The sequence below is a fragment of the Phaenicophaeus curvirostris genome, chromosome 1 (assembly GCF_032191515.1).
Source record: "Phaenicophaeus curvirostris isolate KB17595 chromosome 1, BPBGC_Pcur_1.0, whole genome shotgun sequence".
Classification (NCBI taxonomy): Eukaryota; Metazoa; Chordata; class Aves; order Cuculiformes; family Cuculidae; genus Phaenicophaeus; species Phaenicophaeus curvirostris.
In genome coordinates, this window is record NC_091392.1 from 148,291,694 (window position 1) to 148,312,079 (window position 20,386).

Below are 20,386 nucleotides of genomic sequence, written 5' to 3' on the forward strand. Positions count from 1 at the left end.
TGGCCAGCACATCCACCAGCTCCTTTAGTACCCTAGGGTGAATCCTGTCCGGCCCCATAGACTTGTGGCTGTCCAGTCGGGCTAGCAAGGCTCTGACCACCTCCTCTTGGATCATGGGAGCCTCATTATGCTCCTCTAGTTCCTGGGTTAGTACACAGACGGAACGACCCTCCTTACGACTAAAGACTGAGGCAAAGAAGGCATTAAGTACCTCGGCCTTTTCCTCATCCCCTGTTACTGTTGTTCCTTCTGTGTCCAATAGGGACTGTATGGTCTCCCTAGTCCGCCTTTTATTATTTATATATTTGTAGAAAGATTTTTTTGTTATCTTTCACTGACTTGGCCAATCCAATTTCTAGCTGAGCCTTAGCCCTTCTGATTTTTTCCCTACACAATCTCACTTCCCTCCTGTAGTCCACCCAAGAGGCCTGTCCCTTCTTCCAGAGGCCATAAACATTTCTCTTCTTCTTGATATCCCTCAAGATCTCTCTATTCAACCAAGCTGGCTTTCTCCCCTGCCGGCTTTTTTTCCGGACCACGGGGATGGCTTTCTCCTGAGCTGCTAGGACCACCCTTTTGAAGAGCTCCCAGCCCTCCTGGGCTCCCTTGCCCTTGAGTACTGTCTCCCATGAGACTTCACCAACCAGCCTGCTGAAGAGATCAAAGTCTGCCCTCTGGAAATTTAATGCTACCGTCTTGCTAACCACCCTCTTCACTTCACCTAGAACAGAAAATTTTATCATCTCATGGTCGCTTAGTCCTAGGCGTCCACCTACCGCCACATCCCCTACAAGGCCTTCTCCATTCACCAACAGCAGGTCTAGGAGGGCACCCTCCCTTGTGGGTTCATTCACCAGTTGTGCGAGGAAGTTGTCTCCCACGCACTCCAGGAACCTCGTACTTTAATGCTCTAATGTAGTCAGTTTTTTTTAGATTCTATTCTGTTGTCATTCTTAAGAATTAACAATTGGATCAGCATCTGGATAAGCACCTTTACTGAGAATAATGAAGGTGAAGTGTTGGCTTTTGGATAAAATTCTTGTCATAAGGCTTACTAGATCTGTCCACATGGAAACTGATGAATTTCTGGTGTACTGCTGCTGCCTGTTCTTGGTAGTCATCCAGTTGTGAGTTTGACTTGGGAATTTGCTCATAGGACTAAACACAAATATGCTGGGTTGTTGTCCCATCAGTCCATCTGGTTCCTGTCATTCCCTCTCCAAGCCTGACTCTACCCTCTTCAATGTAGCCATTTCCTTTAGAAAGGGGGTAACCAATCTTATCCACTCGCATCCTCAAAAGTAATATGATTAATCTTCCAGTAGGATATCTCAGCATTGGAATTTTTTTTTCATCCTATTGCTTGCAGTATAGTTCTTTCCAAAAACACAAGGACAGAGGACTTTTTTCTCTGCTAGCAGCTTAGAAAAAAAAATCTGAGGGATTTTTCATGGTAGATCAAACCTTCGTAGAGTCATGTGTCTGATTCCTAACTCTGATAAGTGTGTTTGCATTGTAGGTGAACATCAACTTTCTGCTAAGACAGAAGCACATGAGGTGTCAAATACTCATTCTACAAGTCTTCAACAAGGTAAGCCTGATCTTGTTGAGGAGCAAGATGCTAAAACCACTTTCAAGCCTGACAAGCATGCTGATGAACTCATGAAAGTGGCTGATGAATCTCTATCAAAAGTCTTAGATTTGTTTAGAAGAAGTTCTGGTACTGAAGATAGGAAACATGTATCAGCTAGATCCCAAGGCAGGGAACCTACAGAAAAAGTGGACCTCTCAGCCAGAACAACAGTTCTTCCTACAGAACACAGTGGGTCTAGCGTGGATGGAAAAACAGAAGCTGCAGAAGAGTTAACATTTAGAAAGATTAAAAACCAGAACACTATTTCACGTACATCATTTATTTCAGAAGATATACAGCTGATAAAAGAGAGGATGAAACCTAAGGAAGAGAACGAGGAGCAAAATGACAAATCACTAACTCAATTTGACTGTACAAGACATGAAGAAAAAGAACATGGTCATGAAATCGAGCAACAAAATAAAAAATCAAATCTCTTGGAATATCAGGAACAGAAGCTGCCAACTCAGAAATGTGAATCAGAGAAGGCACTACAAGAAAAAAGAAGAATAAGGGAGATCAGAGCATTCTGGGAAAGGGATAAAACTATCCCCAGCAGTGAAGAGAAAGACATTAGTATCAAGATTAATGCATCAGGTGATGGTGCATTAAAAGGCCTCGGAGAAAGTGATAAAATAAAACCAACTGCAGAATACCTATCTAATGGACTGGATGATCAAAGCAAGAATATGTTAAGAAATGCTGAACTGAGATGTGCAAGCCAGGCTTCAAGAAATGAAGGCCCACGCCAGGCATCTGAAAAACCAGAAAGAACACATCCACCTAACGAAGTTAATAAATACACAAAATTGCCAAAAGCCAGTAACTTGCAGCCAAGTGTTGCTGCCACTTCACCTTACCCAGAGAGCAAAGAAACACTTAATGGAAAAGTTGTTGCTTGTTCCCAACAGAAGCCTCACTTCCAGGTTTTGTCTTTAAAAGAAAAAATGAATGAAAAGTCCAAGGACCAAATTTCAGATCCTTCACAGTTCCAGAGTCTGAGAAACTTCTGGGATACCAGAGTTAAATTACAGAGTGGCATTGATAGGGGAGGTGTTTCTTTGCCAAATAATACTAGTTCAATAGCCTATGAAAGAAAATTGGAGGAAGGGAAGGGCAGAGATAATGTGAGCAAGGAAGAGTTAATTCAACAACAAACTCAAACAGCAGAGAGAGAAAAATACCAGAAAACAGTTTCTGTCTCATGCGAACTTCCTCTAGGATCTGCTACCCTAAAAAATCTCAATATAAAAAATACAGACTCTGTCCAGCTGGGCAGAAAACCAATTATTTCAAAAGCCCCGGAAAAGATGGGTCTTCCAGAGCAAGAAGTTAAAGAATATGTAGAAAAAAGTATCATTTCACCAAAAGAACATAATGTTTCCTTGCAGTTGTTCCAATCAGCTGGTGATAAAGATGCTTTAAAGGAGACAGCAGTAGACAATTGGCTATATTTACCTCTAGAAAAAGAGGAGAAAAAGACTACTCCATTAGATATCAAACTTGACAAAGGAGAAGTTGAAGAGACTGTGGATAAGGTGGTTCTACCTAAGGCTGAGCTTGATGTGTTTAAATTAAGCCTAAAAACGTTAGAAATGGAGGCCTCTGAGATGTCATCTAGCTTGAAACTGAAAGAAAACATTTTGAAAGGGCCAACTTTTCACTCAAATCAGTGCAGGGTTTCTGAAAGAACAGTAGAACAGAGTCATGATATTTCTCCTGCTGATCAAAAAGAAGAAATAAGCAAAAGCATAGCAAAAGTGAGTGTATTGTCTACAGATGAGCATGGAAATGTAAAAAGCCTCAGGAAACTGTTCAGGGAATTTGAACCTTTCTGTCTACAACATCAGGCAGCAGACAAGGCTGACACTCTGAAGGGTTCTCAGAGGCCTCAAGCTGGTTTGCAGAATCTGCTCCGAGAAACCATTGCATTTCACCCTTCTGAGTATAGAAAGGTGGGAATGAAAACATCAGATGGCACAAATGGTATATCGCAAATGAATTTTAGTGTAGAATCAATGTGCCAAGAAGATACTGGTCAGCCTGAAGAGGTCAACGAGACCATAGAAAAATCCTTTGCCCCCTCCAAGGTCAGTGGCTTGAATTCTGCTTTAGAGAAACTGCTGAAGGAGGATTCTGAAATGCCACCTCCTAAACCAAAGCGTGCTGACAACACAGTCCAGAGAACTGTGGAGATGGAAGCTAGAAGCACAACTTATGATTGTAATGGGGAATTGCCACGGGAAATCAGAGAGACCATAGAGAAGTCCATTGCTCCATCCAAGGTCAGTGGCTTGACTTCTGCTTTGGAGAAACTACTGGAGGAGGCCTCTGAAATGCCAGCTGCTAAACTGAAGTGTGCTGATGGAACAGTCCAGAGAACTGTGGAGATGGAAGTTGAAAGCATGACCTATGAGCGTGGTGGAGAGTTGCCAGAGGAAATCAGAGAAATAATAGAAAAATCCTATGTCCCATACAAAGCCAGTGGCTTGACCTCTGCTTTAGAGAAACTGATGGAGGCCTCTGAAACGTTGCCTCCTAAACCAAACCGTGCTGACAACACAGTCCAGAGAACTGTGGAGATGAAAGCTAGAAGCACAACTTATGATCATAATGAGGAATTGGCACAGGAAATCAGAGAGACCATAGAGAAGTCCGTTGCTCCATCCAAGGTCAGTGGCTTGACTTCTGCTTTGGACAAACTGCTGGAGGAGGCCTCTGAAATGCTCCCTCCTAACCCGAAGTGTGCTGGTAATACAATCCAGAGAACTGCGGAGATCAAAGTTACAAGCATGACCTATGAGCGTGATGGTGAGTCACCACAGGAGATCAGAGAGGCCATAGAAAAGTCTACTGCCCCATCTAAGGTAAACAGCTTGACTACTGCTTTAGAGAAGCTGCTGGAGGAGGCCTCTGAAACGCCACCTGCTAAGACAAAGTGTGCCGACAACACAGTCCAGAGAACTGTGGAGGTGGAAGTTGAAAGCATGATCTATGAACGTGATGGAGAGTCACCACAGGAGATCAGAGAGACCATAGAGAAGTCCGTTGCTCCATCCAAGGTCAGTGGCTTGACTTCTGCTTTGGAGAAACTGCTGAAGGAGGCCTCTGAAATGCCACCTGCTAAACCAAAGTGTGCTGATGGCATAGTCCAGAGAACTGTGGAGATTGAAGCTAGAAGCACAACTTGTGATCGTAACGGGGAATTGCTGCAGGAAATCAGAGAGACCATAGAGAAGTCTGTTGCCCCATCCAAGGTCAGTGGCTTGACTTCTACTTTGGACAAACTGCTGGAGGAGGCCTCTGAAACGCCACCTGCTAAACCAAAGCGTGCTAACAACACAGTCCAGAGAACTGTGGAGGTGGAAGCTGAAAGCGTGACTTACGAGCATGATGGTGAGTTGCTGCAGGAAAGCAGAGAAAGTGTTGAAAGATCTGCATTGTCCAAGTCTGAATGTGGAGTGCTTGATGTTAATTTGCAGAAGCTACCAGATAAGGTCTCTGAAACACCAGCTTCTGTGCTGAAAAATATGGACAAGAAAATGCAAGGTCAAAGTATGCCTGCTCCACATCAACAAGAGAGAGACTGTTCCTGTGAAATACAAGAAACAATAGAAAAGACTTCTGTTTCAAATACTGCAAAATTTGGTGAATTCAGTAGCTCTTTAGAAAAACTACTGCAAGAAGCATCTGAAATTTCTTCTCCGATATCCAGAGGGTTACATATACAATCCCCAAATGTTTCTTGCTTGTTTCCATCACAAAAAGCGACTCTATTTGTGACAATGTCACAGCCATATAGTGCTTTAAGTAGCTATCAGACACAGATGAGGATAGCTACCAAAGGCAGACCTCTTGAACAGAATACCAGAACTTCAGTGAATGATCTTGCTGTAAGTGAAATTGAAGCTTCTGATCTCCCCAGAGGGAATGGAGCTATTAATAAGACAGAAAAGAGAAACATGGTTCCAGTTGGTCTCTCTCCCTTGGAAGGACAGACCAATATGATTACAAACAAGCCATTTGAGATAAATGAAGAAGGAAGGAGAGGTGAAAATACATCCTTGGATGACTCTGTGAATAATTCAGAATTTAAAGCACAACTGAAATTCAGAAGAGCAAGCACACCACTTAAGGATGAGAGCGACTCTCTCCAGCCAGAAGGCACTCAACTCTGCCTAACGTCTCAGCCTGAGGATAGTGATGAAGTGGAAGAGGATGGCTCAAATTTGGGATTCAGATTTTCATATGAAAACTCCGATTGCCTCTCTCAAACCGGAAGTTCAGTTTGTGAGCCATTTGATTTCTAAAATTTGTGGTGCTGGGTTGTTAAAGAGGCTACAGTTTTTTTATAGCCAACTTGAAATATGTTAATCAAAAGTCTATGTAATACTCCTTATTTGAATTCTTTGGATATTTGTTTGGGAAGAACGAATGAATTCCTTTAATTAGAAAGTGTTTGACAAGCACGTACTACCTTTGGGTAAGCCTTTTTGGTAAGGGGAGTTTAGTGGCATGAATTAATCGCAAGAGGCTTCATGATTTACCCTTTTCTTCCTCCCTTGTGATATCATCTTCATATTAGTAACATTGTAACACTCAAAACTTGGTATTTCTTTTAAATATCCTGGATTAAAAGAGGAAAAAATGTCAGTATCTTGACTGAGTTCATTCTTTAGTTTGACCAGTTTGTCTTCAAAAGTAAATATTTATCAGTGGAATTGCTGGATGGGTAGTCAATACTGATGCTCTGTGCTACTTAATTTATTGTTGCTGCCTGTTGCATCAGGCAGTGGCCATGTAAATAAAGTGATCTGTTTACCAGGATTCTCCTTATTTGGTTGAATGGCAGCTCTAGTCAATGTATCGTGTGCAGTAGTCATCGGAGAGCTTAATGCAGAAGAGATAATTTAAACTTTTTAATTTGTTCCTGTTTTATTCAACTAGAGAATCTGAGAATTATGTGACATTTCTAGTGCCACTAACTTACTCTTGAGCCTATTTTGAAAGAGAGATTACAATGTAAGCCAGTGAAAACTCAAGACAAATGAGGATAAATGAAACAATTTCTTTTTACCCATAATTGCTGTCCATAGGGCCTGGTTGGTGGACTGATGGGGAGGAAAGTGAAGTAGGGAGGGGAGAGGGCCTTGAGGGTTTCTGAAGGAGGTATGTGTGTCTTGATTCTGCCCTTGGAGACAATTGCATAAATTCAGGGATCCAAAACTCTCCGCAGTTGGGTTTTTTTTGTGGTTGTTACTCAAGTATAGAAACACAGTGACTTTCACTGGGGAGGAGAAAATAGACACACAGAGGAAAAACTAAAGCTATTAACTTTTTTATGCTGCTCTGTAACAAGATGGTTACAAAATGGCTAAAGTCTGAGTATATCCCCTGTTGATCTTGGACACTTAAGATGAGTGATACTCTCCCTAAACCTCCTTATTAGTCAGTACAGACAGCAATACCTACACAGAGGAAATCAGCCAACCGCCTCTCTCTACTGATGGCTGAGAGAATTCAGAGAGAGCAAATGGACACTAATATTAGACATTTGTTTTGTTTATTTTGGATTTATTTTGTGATTTCATTGAATGTTCACTGCTTTGCTAAAAGTCAAAATAGAGTGTCATGTGACGTCACTGGGGTTTTTTAGTGACTTGCTTGAAATGGCATGTTTGTGTGTGCAGTGTTCATGTGTTTTGTCTCATAACAGGTTCAGAAGAAGAATTAAATCCTGTTGTGATGGCTTTGAAAAGGAGTGCAGATAGGAAAATACCTTCCAAAAGTCTAGAGGACATTCCATCAGCCACCTCAAGTGAGCACAAAGCTTGCGTGTGTCTCCCATGACCCCCAGTTTGGCTCGAATATGTTCACACTGGTCTAATACAGCTTTACTAATTTGTGGTTTTATCTTTGCTTCTCAAGAAGCAGTATGGATTGCGTACTATAAAACTGATTTCTTTTCTCATATGGCTTAGTGTTCAGAATTAACACAAAAACTGGAACAACGCTGGTCTACAAAGCAGACATCTTCCAAAAATGCACTGTGTTAATTAGCGATGAACTGTTTCTTGGATAGTGAGGAAGTTTTCAATACTGAAAGTATTTGCAGCTACCCAGATCAGTAATGAGCCACAGCTTCCCTGCCTGCTTGCTTGAGTCAAGTCAGTAGGCAGTGGAAATATGAAAAAATTCTTATTTGAGTAGTGTTTCACCTATGTAGTCTAGAAGTTAATACATCAAACTCGCTTTAAGAGACTACAGTGAGGCAAGACTGTACTTAGTATTCATTCTTTATTTCCATCTGTAGCCTCCAAAAATTTTTTTTTAATTAGTATTCCTTTCTCCCTTCACCCTGCCCTTGTTTTTCGTGCTTATCCCATGTCTAATGGGGAAAACGGAAGCTGAATTTACATTTGTGAACTGAAGCGTGGAAGTGTAGATTTTGAAAGATGTTGGCTGTTGTTGGAAAATTACTCTTCTAATATTTCTTATGCTATTGCTTGCTTCTAACCAGTTTCTAGGTTTTAGGTATGCACTAACATTGTTGTAAGAGCGCACTGATAGAGTCAACATGGGACTGCTGCTTCCATACAGGCTTGAAGTAGTGTGTGAAGTAGAAAGCACCTCTTGAATTTAACCATTCCTGTGGCTCTGTTGGTTTGTTTGGGGGAGTTGTCCTCGTTACTTTTAATTCTGTGATTGCTACTGCCATCCATTTTATTATGCTGAACAGCAAAATTTCTAACCTTGTGTTACTTTTTCCCTGCACAGATAAAGGAAAAATAAATAAGCCAAAGGAAGAATTAGCTCTTAGTGCTGAAGATGGTAAATATCTTTTGTGTCTGCATGAGATTTTGTTGTTTTTTCAATAGCCTCTGCTTGCTAGTAAAGGAGTTATGAAACTATGAATTGTATTGCACTTTTAGATTGGATTAACTTGAGCATGACTTAAATGCTTTTGCAGAGTTTGTTGTGGTGTTTTATTCTTAAGGAATATACTTATGTTATATCTGTAGAATCTCTGTGCCACCTACTAGTATATTATATTGACCTTTGAAACAACTACTGAAATCATTGAGAGCTTGGAACATCAGCTCACTTGAAAGACTTGGCTTAAGTAGGCATTGAATTTGTTTTTTCAACAAGATGCAAGATGACTTTTGCTTATACAAAACACTCTTCAGAGTGTTTCGGTTGAAAATGAACCTCTCTCATAATCACTGTATCAATCCAGCAAAGTGCAATTACTCCAAGCAACAGATGAAATGCTAGATCAGCTGCTGTTGGTACCATCAACCCATTAGTGCATTATAGATGCCTTAGAGTTAAATTTTTCTGTATGCCTTTAGAAATGCCAAATCTGAGCAAAATAAGAGCAAACTTGCTCCAAGAACATGTGAGGATGAATGCAATAGAAAGCAATCAAATAACACTGAATATGGTAGAATATAACACAAAATTATTTACTGCATTATGGCACCACAATTTTAAACAAACAGTTGTGCTGAACTGCATTTATTGTCATGTTTTAGATGCTTTAAAGCACTTTGCATGTTAGTAGCCTGTAGTATAACAGGGTGATCATAGCATAATAGGGTGCATGCAATATCTAGTAAATTAACAAGACTTAGGCACCGTATTATACTTTTCTTTCAAATGGGGACCCCATACTGAAAGTATATTATACATTCAGTATGGAATATAAAGACATTTGTCTGAAAAGGGGGGATGAGTTAAATTTGTTAAGAATGAAGACCTGAAAACACGACAAAGTCAGCTAAATTGATAGCTCTACAAAGTAAGGCAAGTTCTCTTGAAAATAGTATTAAGTAATATTTTTGCTTTGCTTAGCTTGTACACTCATGTTACCTTTGTTATGATCCTGTTCCACAAAGGTGGAGTACAGTGCAAAACATAAACACGTATGAGGCCTGGGGAGGCCAAAACCTCCCCATATATATAGTATATTATTTGTAACATTGCAAAGCTGTTTGTGCTACTGAACGACTTTTGTCAATACTGCATGAGCAGGTCCAAAACTTGGTCAACATCAAGAGAGGAATGAAAATGCAGCGGGAAGTGAGTAATAGGATTCTTCTCACAGACAACAGAGAGACTTCTCTGCTGATATTTAAACTAATACATTAAAAATCCTTTTTTATTTAAAAACTAATGCGTTATACATCTGGACTAGCTACTTGCTTAGTTGAAAAGCTGCATCTAACTGCTTGCTGGCAATAACTGATTGGTTGAGCACCACGTGAACTTCAATAGCAAAAGCTTTGGAAAAACTTAACTCACTTTGCCTTTGAAACAATCCCTGCATGTATGCAGTGTTTCCTTTTATGGAATAGGCATGTGCCCCCATAGCTGGATGTTTGCTGCCAAATAATTACCTATCATATGATAGTCAGTATTGGTTGTTTTCACAATATGTATCCAGCCCAAAGATACAGAAATTTAGTACATTATTAAATATAAGTGGGGTTGGAGCATGGGAAATTCTGAGAATTAGGGGCTCACTGCAACCTAGATTTTTGCAAGACTTGTTCATGCAGTTAAACTTTGTGCAGGGAGAGAACATGGAAGTTCAGTAGGGGGATACAAAAGTTGAAAAGATGGGCTGCAAAAAAACTTGCATCCCGAATGAGATAAGCATCTTATAATTAAATAGGAATACTTGAAACTTCTGAGTTCGTGTCTAAAAATTGCTTGATTTACATGAACATTCCTATTGTTGTTAAATTAAAAAGAGTTTGTTTGTATACAAACTTCTTACCAAGAACCTTATGATGACTGTAATGTCAATGGCTGTAGGGGTAGTGCGTGAGTGCACTTATCCTTGTTCTAGGAAGAAAATCTAGAGGGCAAACTGAAAATGTTTTCTCCATCACATTTGATGAGAATTTGCTTGCAGCAGTCAGGCTTCTATGTTATGTGAAGCAATGTGAATGTTTCTGCTCCTGCCAGATGTCAAACGATGACAGCTTCTGATGGCTTCTCTGAGTCCTGGGGGACAGGGGAGAACCTTGCATCCAATGTGTAAACTGGTTGTGCGTGTGCATGTATTTCATCTGAAGTTGTTTCTAACCGCGTCCTGTTGTGGAATTGCACTGTTTTGATGGACAAACTTATTTTTGAAACCTTTTGAATTGTGGCTGTTCAGTTTCCACAGTGCCTTCTCAGCCCGATAAGCTGTTTTCCCATCCTGAAAAACTAAAAGGACTGAGCAAGTCTGTACCATCATTCCTACAGGAAGAGGCAAGTTCCATCTCTGAAATATTGTAACTAAAACTTTTTATTGTTGTGGAATTATGCAATTGTTGAACAGTGCTTTCCAGGGTCTGCCAAGTCAGTTTATAAGTAGACCCTGGCATGGAGTTGACCCTGTGGTGTAACAGCCATCAGATTATCCCAAACAACCTGTGCTTAATTAACCTTTCAAAAGCTTTGGTCTATTAACTAGAGGTTTATTCTTACTGTACAGCTCAACATACAGAGCTTATTTTGTCTAGGGTATTGAAGCATAGTAAATCCTTGTTGTTCTTCCCAAAGGCAATCTCTATCCTTAAACTAACAGGTGTTTTTTATCTTCAGAACAATTTAATTATTTTTTATCTCCAGCCAATTAAAAATCTTACGTGAGTTTTGAATGAAGCAGTCTGACAAATACTTGAAAGCCAAATGGCCATATGTAATCGCTCTGGTCGTAGCATAAAGGGGTCTGGGGATGGATTGTATTTATATTCTAAGAAATTTTCAGCACCCAAATCTGTTTATTCTTCTCCCCAAACTTATCTTTAAAATTTTGATTAGTCTCAATACTGTCTTGAATTGTTAAGCTCACAGAGGGTATATGTGCTGGTTATGCCTTGGAGTTGATCAGCACTGAGGTACCGTCTGGTCCTTAAGAAGCATGAAACTAACAAAGGTAGAACATAAATCTAGAAATAACAAGTTATATGTAATCATTGTAGATACCACGTAGTCATTGTGGTATGAACGCTCATTTCTATGTGCTAGTTTGGTTCTGGAATTATTTTAAAAATAATGAATTCCAGGAACATACTTTCTAATTAAAGAAGAAATAGAAAGAAATCTGCCTCTTGCAATATCAATGTCTTTTCCTTCTGCTTAAAAGAAAAAACAGCCTTAAAAAAAATTAAGAGTTCTCTGTTTGTGAATAGTAACAGTATCCTTATTTAACATTTAGAATTAAATTAAGAAAAATCCCCACCTACCTAATGTGTTCTGGAGGCCTTCAGACACCCCAGTGCTTAATATTTTCTTCTCTCTGAACTTCCAGACATCCACAATAAGAGCTTTGACTGTTTCTATTGAGAAGGCTGGCTTTGAGTAAAGTAGGGACAGGACTGAAAGTAAACAGAACTGGTTTCATTCCTGTACCTCTCCTGCTGACCCACTGTGTGGAGAGCAGCTAAAATGGTCTTAGGCAAATCATATATCGTTCCTCTACAAGAGGGCTTAATATTTTCCTGTCTTTCCAAGTGTCCGTTTAACAGGACTGATTATTCTCAGTGCCTGACTGATATTTCACTCCCTGGATTTATTTTGGAGTTTTTCACTGATTCCCAGTCTGCTTCAAAATTGTTCACTGTTGTTTGTTATTTTTTTCTCGAATGTTCCTTTTGAGTGTGAAGAACCTACACAGACTTTCTTTCTGTAATGTTTTTTTAGAGTGATGACAGAGAGACAGATACAGCATCAGAAAACAGTTATTCCCTTGGCAGAATCAAGAAGAGTCCCAGCTCTCTAACCAATCTTAGCAGCTCTTCTGGCATGGCCTCCTTATCCTCTGTATGTAAACCGAAGTCTTGTTTTAATGACACCTTGCTTTTGCTAATCTTGTTTTGGCTCCCTCCCTATTATTCTTATCTTTTTTCCCTTGGCATCCCTGTCTTCTTCCTTTCCATTTCTGTTATGTGAACCCTTGCATGGAATTGCCTAAAAAATAAATAGAAATTGGTTTTACTTTGCTTGTTTCCTAGTAATAAATTGGACCCTGTTTTGGACTCCACTGTGCAACATATTCTGTATATAAACATTTAACAAAGAGATAGCTTTCACCCTTATAATTTACATTTGTAGCTGAAAGTGGGGGACAGCTTATACAGAGCAAATATTTGGAAAAGGGGAAGGGGAAGAAATAAATGAGAGACAGTATTGGTACATAAGTTGTGTAATGAAGCCAGTGAACTAGCTAGCCAAAAGTGTTTAATTTATGTGGGCTTCATTGGGAAAGGGAGAATTTGGGGGAAAGATGTTATAAAGAGTGTGTACGTCCTTCTCTTTCTACCCATGTAGGTTTTAATTTCTAATGTGTTTTCTTCAGGCATTTAACTCAGCCACAGACTTTAGCCACTAATCTTTGTGTCGGTATTTTCAGCAGGCCTGTTGTCCTAAACTCTTAGGCTCTGCTTTCTGCAAGGAAGATCAGCTGAAAAGTTGTACAAGTTTTATTTCAAGGATCTGATCACAGCCAATCTTCAGATCTGCAGTATTCTGTCATTTTATTTCTTTTATCTCAATGAAATGAACACATTCATTTTCTTTTTCCTAGAAAATAAACACATTTGATTTGGAAATAACTTTCTTTTGTTATTCTGCTTGCTGAGAAGCTTGTATAATAGCATCTATTACACTTTGTTACTATATCCAAAAGGATACAGCTGATTTCTGTGCTGTCTGAATTCTGAGCATAACTTCTACCCTAACATTGAACATATCTGGTGAAATGCAATGCCTGGAAGATTTTTCTCCTCTTGTGTGATACAGGTGAGCGGCAGCATAATGAGCATCTACAGTGCAGACTTTGGCAATGTTGATGTGAAGGGGAGCATCCAGTTTGCTATTGATTATGTAGAGCAGCTGAACGAGCTCCATGTTTTGATTTGCCAGTGTAAAGACTTGGCAGTGGCAGATGTTAAGCGACAGCGTTCAGACCCGTAAGTAGAGAGAATATATTTATTTCCTAATGTAAGTTTTTCGTTAATGTGAAAATGAAAACTGGTGGCTTTTTCCAATCTTTATAATCCATTGGAGTAAACTTCTCAATAAACAAATGAAGAGACTATGTGGTTTTCCACTCTGAAATGAAAATAGAATTGCCATTATAATTTGGTACATATATTAACATGGGAAGCTTAGACTTTTAAGAATATGAAATTCTTCCCAGATGGCAAATACTGCTTTTATAAGTTTTCAATAGGATTAGAGCCTACAAATATGCTATCCAGGCATACTATAGTTAAATATTCTGTGTTTGTTGAAGAGACATTTCAACACATTTCCTCCTAGCAGGAGAAGGTTACTGCCTTATTTTGGGAGCTATTATAATACTTAACGAGTGCTGTTCCATCTTTTAAGTGTAACAACCTGAGCAACATAATGGCTAGCTAAGTGGATTTCTCTTTATGAGCACATACTTGTGTATTTTGGAAGGGGAAATTGGGAGTGTTTCCTTGCTCTTCTTACCAGCCTGTTTAAATTTTAGGTATGTAAAGACCTACCTGCTTCCAGAGAAATACAAGCTGGGCAAACGGAAGACTTCTGTGAAAAAGAAAACTTTAAATCCAGTCTATAATGAAATACTGCGGGTATTTATTGAACTATTACTAGATATGAAATACTGCATGCGTGAAATATGAGGAACCTTAACTTCTATGTACAGGTTCCGATGCTCTCTAAAGAGCACCCACGTGCTTCCATCGAAAGGTTTACTCTGCAGTGTACTCTGGATGCAACATGGAGAACACTGGTTGTCGTATACTTCTTGAAACAAAAAGGAGCTAAGTATGAGCTTAAGATGCTTAAAAAAAAAAAAAAAGAGTAGAACAGAAAGAGCTTTGCTCTCAAATCAAGCAGTGAGTGGTTCTGGATGTATAAACCTGAACACGGTTTTCTCCAACCTTATCACTTTCTGATACAGCATTGATGAAAATCCAGCTTGTGTTAACTATGTTCTCATTTCTTCCTCCTGGCAGTATAAAATTGAGAAGAGTCTTCTAAAGAACCAAAGCCTTAATATCTCTGTCTGGCACAATGATACCTTTGGGAGGAATAGCTTCCTTGGGGAAGTGGAGCTTGATTTAGGAACCTGGGACTGGAGAGATAAATCCAACAAGCAAATCAACTGGTTTCCACTCAAGCCAAGGGTAGGTTGCTAAGTGTGGGATGGCTGTCTTGTATTTTCCACTATGTTATTGCAAAACCAAGCTGTTATTTATTTAGGCCTGGTCTTGTGTGTTCTGTGGGTTTTGTTGGTTGTAATCACAAATACCTCTTTACTGGAAAATGGAACATACAGTTCTGAGGCTTCTAGTAGTCCAGTGATGAGCTAGCTCTTACAATAGGAAAAAATTTCTCGTACCCTAAGGAGTAGGAATTTCAGGGTCTTTTTCACTTATGTCATGTTTCTGCAACAGACACTTGAAGACGATTGTTACCTGAATATGAAGTCAGCCTACCGAGAATATGCACAAAGAGCAGCAACATTTTAGTATCAGATATAATAATGACTTCCATGTCCGTTCCTCTGGTTTGTTCATGGGTTTCAGCTAAAATCTAAACTTTTAGCTAAGCCACTGCCAGAGGTAGATAAAAGTAACTCTATCTACTCTGGGTAGATAAAAGTAACCAAATGTTACAGGTGCCATGGTCTGTGACTCTCTCTGAAAAAGTGACATGTTCGTGTACCCTTTTGCAAAATTGAAGCTGTTTTTAGATCAAAACGTTCCTACAGAAATGATCTTGCCGAATTACACTTTCTGTTGCATAGAGAGTAAGTTTCCCGATTGAAAGAGTTCCATTTTAAATAAGTGCACAACAGTGGAAAACATGCACCCTCAAAGCCTTCTGGTCTCCTCTGGGTCTTGTTTTCTGCTTTAGTGGAATAACTATATGGCTGTGGTGCTGCCAAGTACCCTAGAATCTCTCATGTCCAGTAAATTGAAGACAAACAGATAAGGAAACAAGGGAAAATACTTGCCTCGTGTAGAAGTCAAGCTTGTTCCAGTGGAAAACTTTGCATGGTAAACTGTGCATGACCTGCAAGGTTTGAGAGTTTTTATCTTTTTTTTTCTTAAATCCCAGTCTTCAACAATTGCTCCTGAACCAGAAAACAGAGGGGAGATGAAACTAGCCCTCCAGTATGTTCCTCACCCTGTTGGAGGTAGGGATTGCTTCTTTGTTTGGGTTTATCAGGCTTTGAGGATTCTTGTTCTCCTTTTTCTTTTATGTTTAAAGTTTTTCAGCCCATTCAGACATCTTGCTTTAATATGAAAATAGAATTTTTTTTTCCAGAGGATTAAGTCACCCTGGTGATGAATTCAGTTTAGGATTCAAAGATCACTCTGAGAACTTTTGAGGTTTCTTTTTAATGTTACCACAGCAAAATTACCTCAATTTTATAATCTTTACATTTGTAATGCAGTCTGTGTGTGTAACAAAATTCTGTTCTCTCACTAATAGTTTTAGTGATTATAAATTATCAGGCAGATGCTGTGATTTGCTAAATAAATAATGACAACACACTAAATTTGAGCAATATTAGAAGTAAAAAATAGCAATAAGTATGATCTGTTTGGTTTAATCTTGTCTGGCAAATGATAACTGGCTGATCTGACTGGTCCTTAATCCAGACAGTCAATAAGAAATATATTAAGAGCACAAAGGAGCTTATTTGAAAGTACAAGCAGCAATAAATTCTAACATCACACAGGTGGAAGAGAAGCTGATCTCTTTATCTAGGTGTCTTGAAAAGAGAAGACAAGCAGCATGTATTTGTTTAGTTGTAGCTGAAGAAAAGTCATTTTAGGAATACAGACATGTTGTGATCTTCCAGCACTTAGATGGGATGAAGTTTGCAGCTTCCAGAGTACGGGAAGGATGTTGAATTAAGATGCAAGATGATGAATCGAGGCTGAATATCACCTCTAGAAATGAGCAGGAACTGCTGCATCATAGAAATTGCCTTTAAAAGAGATCTACAAAGTTTGATCAGATGTCTTGTTTTATTTTGACAGGAAAGAAGATGGTGTATACTGGTGAGGTCCACATCTGGGTGAAAGAATGCCATGACCTTCCTCTTCTGAGAGGCAACAGGCTCAACTCTTTTATTAAGTGGTAAGAACTGTGGTTGAAGTCATCATATGTGGAGGCCTAATAATGCTACTGTTGTGCTCTCTAATCTTATCTTCATTTTTCTACATTCAAATTAAAAAAAACCCCACCTAATTACTTTCTGATTCTCCTTTACCATAATGCAAGTTGTACTGCAGGGCTTGCAACTTTGAGATATGCTAAGTGCATACCAGCAAGTAAAACATAGTGGGAGAACTTCCTACATAATTGCTACTCTTCCCTTTTGGCTGCTCAGCTACTTGGTGGAAGGGCTAATAGAAATGGTACCTGCTTTTATTTGCATTTAAACAAAGCATGTTTGTGCATGAGTATGGTTTCACCTAGCAAATCATGGGAGGAGACAGAAGTGAGAAGCATAGCTATAATTCTTCCTCCTTCCTTTCCACGAACAGACTAGAAACCTAAAGAGACAAGAATAACACGATGGTTGTGAAATCTCTGGCAGCAACAAAAAAAAAAGACAGTGTCACGAGCGGTAACATGGCAAATAAACTCACTTGTGCCTCTTCCCCACCTGATGTCCCCTTCCCTTTCATTCTCTGAAGTACAAGGGTGGGTACCTGATGTCAGTAATTCTTGGAAGGAGTGAGAATATGACCTCTGAGTTCATTCCCACAATGCTAAAGCATCTTACCGTTGGTGATGTTCTAACATGCAAAGGACAGTGTTAATCAGTAGGTTTTGTATATTCAGTATGTTTAACACAGGCTAAGCTGTGCAAGTGCAAACTGATAATGCGTTTTCTTTCTGAAGTACCGTTCTCCCAGATACTAGCAGAAAAAGTCGCCAGAAAACAAGAGTAGTGGCAAAAACTACAAACCCAGTATTCAACCACACAATGGTCTATGATGGCTTTAGACCAGAGGATTTGAAAGAAGCCTGTATAGAGCTCACAGTCTGGGATCACCACAAACTAGCCAACCACTTTCTGGGAGGTCTCAGGATAGGCCTTGGAACAGGTACTGGACAATTAATTTACGAAATACAGTCTTTCCTTGTTTTTGTCTTCCTTTCGGTTTCTTCTCTTTGCGCAGATCCCTGAACAGCCTTTCAGTTGTTTATTTACTGAAGGATTTCATCAGTAACTTACCTATTCTTCAGCACAGATCCTGAAATGTAAATAACAGCAGTGTTCTGAGGGTTAGGATGACTGACAAGTAAAGAGAAATGTTAGAAATAAACCTTCATCTGGCTGTACTTTTTATCCTCTACTGTTTGAAGTACAAGCATATGCTATTCCTGCCCCCAGAATCTTGATAACATCTTACAGGCTTAAGCATGTGAAAACTAGGTGTGTGGTGTAAAGACAGTACTGGGTGGAGATAAAAGGATAAGTCAGGAATGCATAACAAAATTTGAAGACATTGGATAGGAAAACTTACAAAAGTAAACCAGTTTTTAGCATACGGGCAATATAAGATGTGTAGGTAGAATTGTGGTTTTCCTGTCGTTGTATTTGTCCCTTTCATTGTCCTCTCTGGGCTGTGGGGAGGATGTGTTTGGAGTCTTTGAAACAAATGCAAGAGGGAGATTACTTTTCCCAAACAAATTTCTTGCATGGCTCACCAGAAGACACAATTAGGACACTAATCACTAAGATACAATTAGGACAGTGAATCTCAGTTTGATTTTGAGAGCACTCAGCATTGTATTGCAGTACAAAATCTCTTGTCATGTTTTCTTCTTAAACTCTCTTAGATGTTTGTCACTCATACATCTTTCTCTTTGGGACTGTGACAAAAAGACTAAGGCTAACAAGTTAAAAAAAAACTGGAGAAAGATGACAACGTTTCCATGTGAAACGGTCGCTAATTGTATTTGACATAAATGTTCAGGTATAAGAATGTAGAAATTTATATTTAAAGTACTAGGTCAACTACCTGAGGAGGTGACACAGTTTTAGAAGACAGGCAAATTTGATTGTCTGCTCTCAGCTCTGCAGCAAATCAAATAATGTTTCTCGTAAACCTGACATTTTCCTAGGCAAAAGCTATGGAACCGCAGTAGACTGGATGGATTCTACTTCAGACGAAAGTGCCCTTTGGAAGAAGATGATGAACTCGCCGAACACGTGGATCGAAGATACACTACCTCTCAGGATGCTGATGGTTGCAAAACTGACAAAATAAGGTGGCCTTTTAATTGCAAGTGTCAAAAAGAAACCTTGGAAATGAAATTAAAGGTGTGGGGTGAAACTTGGAAGAGGAACACAGCAGCTCTTTTGACAGTCCCTGCTCCATTGCTGTGTTGGCTTTGTACTGTCAAGTGTCACTTTGTATTTAAAACTTAAACTTCTGCCTGCAGGTTATTATGTAAATTTAAGGTTTTCTTCTTTATTTTCAGTAAGAAATAAACTTTGAGAAAGAAGGCACTCGAAGAACTCAGTGGTAGGGGGTGGCTGTGCCACCAGGATGCTTGTGTTGCCAAACTGAAGCGTTGCTGATCTTTTAAATAATCTAAATTACCACCAAAAGAATAAAAGCAAGTCAACTCTTTCTGTACACTTTTAGGGTTGTTCATGAAGTGTTATTAATAAGGTGGCAACAGGTTCCTTTTTATTCATGTTCATTAAGACGTGTCTAATCATCACACCATGTCACATCTCCTCGGCAAGGAACATGAGTATGAAGAGGGTTGGTTTGTTTGTTTTCAAAGTTCTTTCATCTGTAGTTGTACATTTCTAGGATATGAAAGTCGCTCCTTATAGAAGCATTACATGAAGCGGTCAATGTCCTGTTCTGCAAGGCACACAGGACTGTAGGTTCCAATGTATTATAAAAAATCAGGGTTGTAAGAAGTTTCCTCGTATGTGTTTATCATCTTGCTAGCGTGCGGTCCTTACTCTTACATGTTGAAGGCACAGAGGTGAAAATTTGTTTATTCAAATGCTGCCTTGAAGGATCTAAACCCACCAGCTTTAGCGATGACAAGTAGGTTTGTGTATTTATTCTGTGGTGCTGCTCCTCTGTACCCTCTCTATTAGCTTGGGTTTTTTTGCAAAAAGTAATTTCTCTGTGTGCTTCACTGCCACCATCAGGAGAACACTGGGATTCTCATCCTCTCAGTTTGGGTAGCTTCACCGTACAGGAAATGCAAATGGAATTTGTATCTTGTAGAAATGCATGCTACTAAAGGAAAAGAAATGCATAAAATACAAAATGTATTACTTGTATTACTTTTTTTTAATAAAAGCAGACTATTAAAGATAAATAGGAATTCAATGTTTATTAAACCTAGTGGTTTATGTTAGCAATTCAGCATGCAACATAAAGTGCAGTCAGAAAGCGTTTCTGAAAATAAATGCACCTTTAATTGCTCCAACTGGTAGGTCTGAAAGCTGGTGATTCCTTGCACCTCAGTTAGAGTAGAAAGGAGGAGGTGGCTCCTCAAAGCTGCCTAATTTAATCATAGAGATTTAAATCCTCCTTGGTATTTATTATGCACTAGGAACAGAGAAAAGGAAAGGTTCTGTTCAGCCTGGTGGGGAACGTGCTTTCTCTCTCATCAGCCACTTTACCAGAAAGAGACATATAAATGTCACTCTCGTGTGGGTGGGGAACGACGTGGTACCAAACTCAAGAACAA

The 20,386-nt window shown here is 39.3% G+C and overlaps 1 protein-coding gene across 7 annotated transcripts in view; it reads left to right on the forward strand.

Moving 5' to 3' along the window:
• SYTL2 (synaptotagmin like 2) overlaps positions 1–20,007 on the forward strand; it is a 64,376-nt gene extending 44,369 nt beyond the window's left edge. For 3 of the 7 annotated variants that reach the window (XM_069878375.1, XM_069878368.1, XM_069878383.1), the window contains 13 exons: positions 1,520–1,591; positions 7,350–7,451; positions 8,411–8,464; positions 9,671–9,718; positions 10,806–10,900; positions 12,338–12,457; positions 13,436–13,605; positions 14,154–14,256; positions 14,644–14,814; positions 15,752–15,830; positions 16,684–16,783; positions 17,555–17,760; positions 18,785–20,007. In XM_069878375.1, the coding sequence (XP_069734476.1) occupies positions 1,520–1,591; positions 7,350–7,451; positions 8,411–8,464; positions 9,671–9,718; positions 10,806–10,900; positions 12,338–12,457; positions 13,436–13,605; positions 14,154–14,256; positions 14,644–14,814; positions 15,752–15,830; positions 16,684–16,783; positions 17,555–17,760; positions 18,785–18,930 (1,466 nt within the window). In that variant the 3' untranslated portion in view covers positions 18,931–20,007. The other 4 variants (XM_069878340.1, XM_069878356.1, XM_069878349.1 and 1 more) reach the window with 4 other exon arrangements.
• The last annotated feature ends 379 nt before the right edge of the window (positions 20,008–20,386 follow it).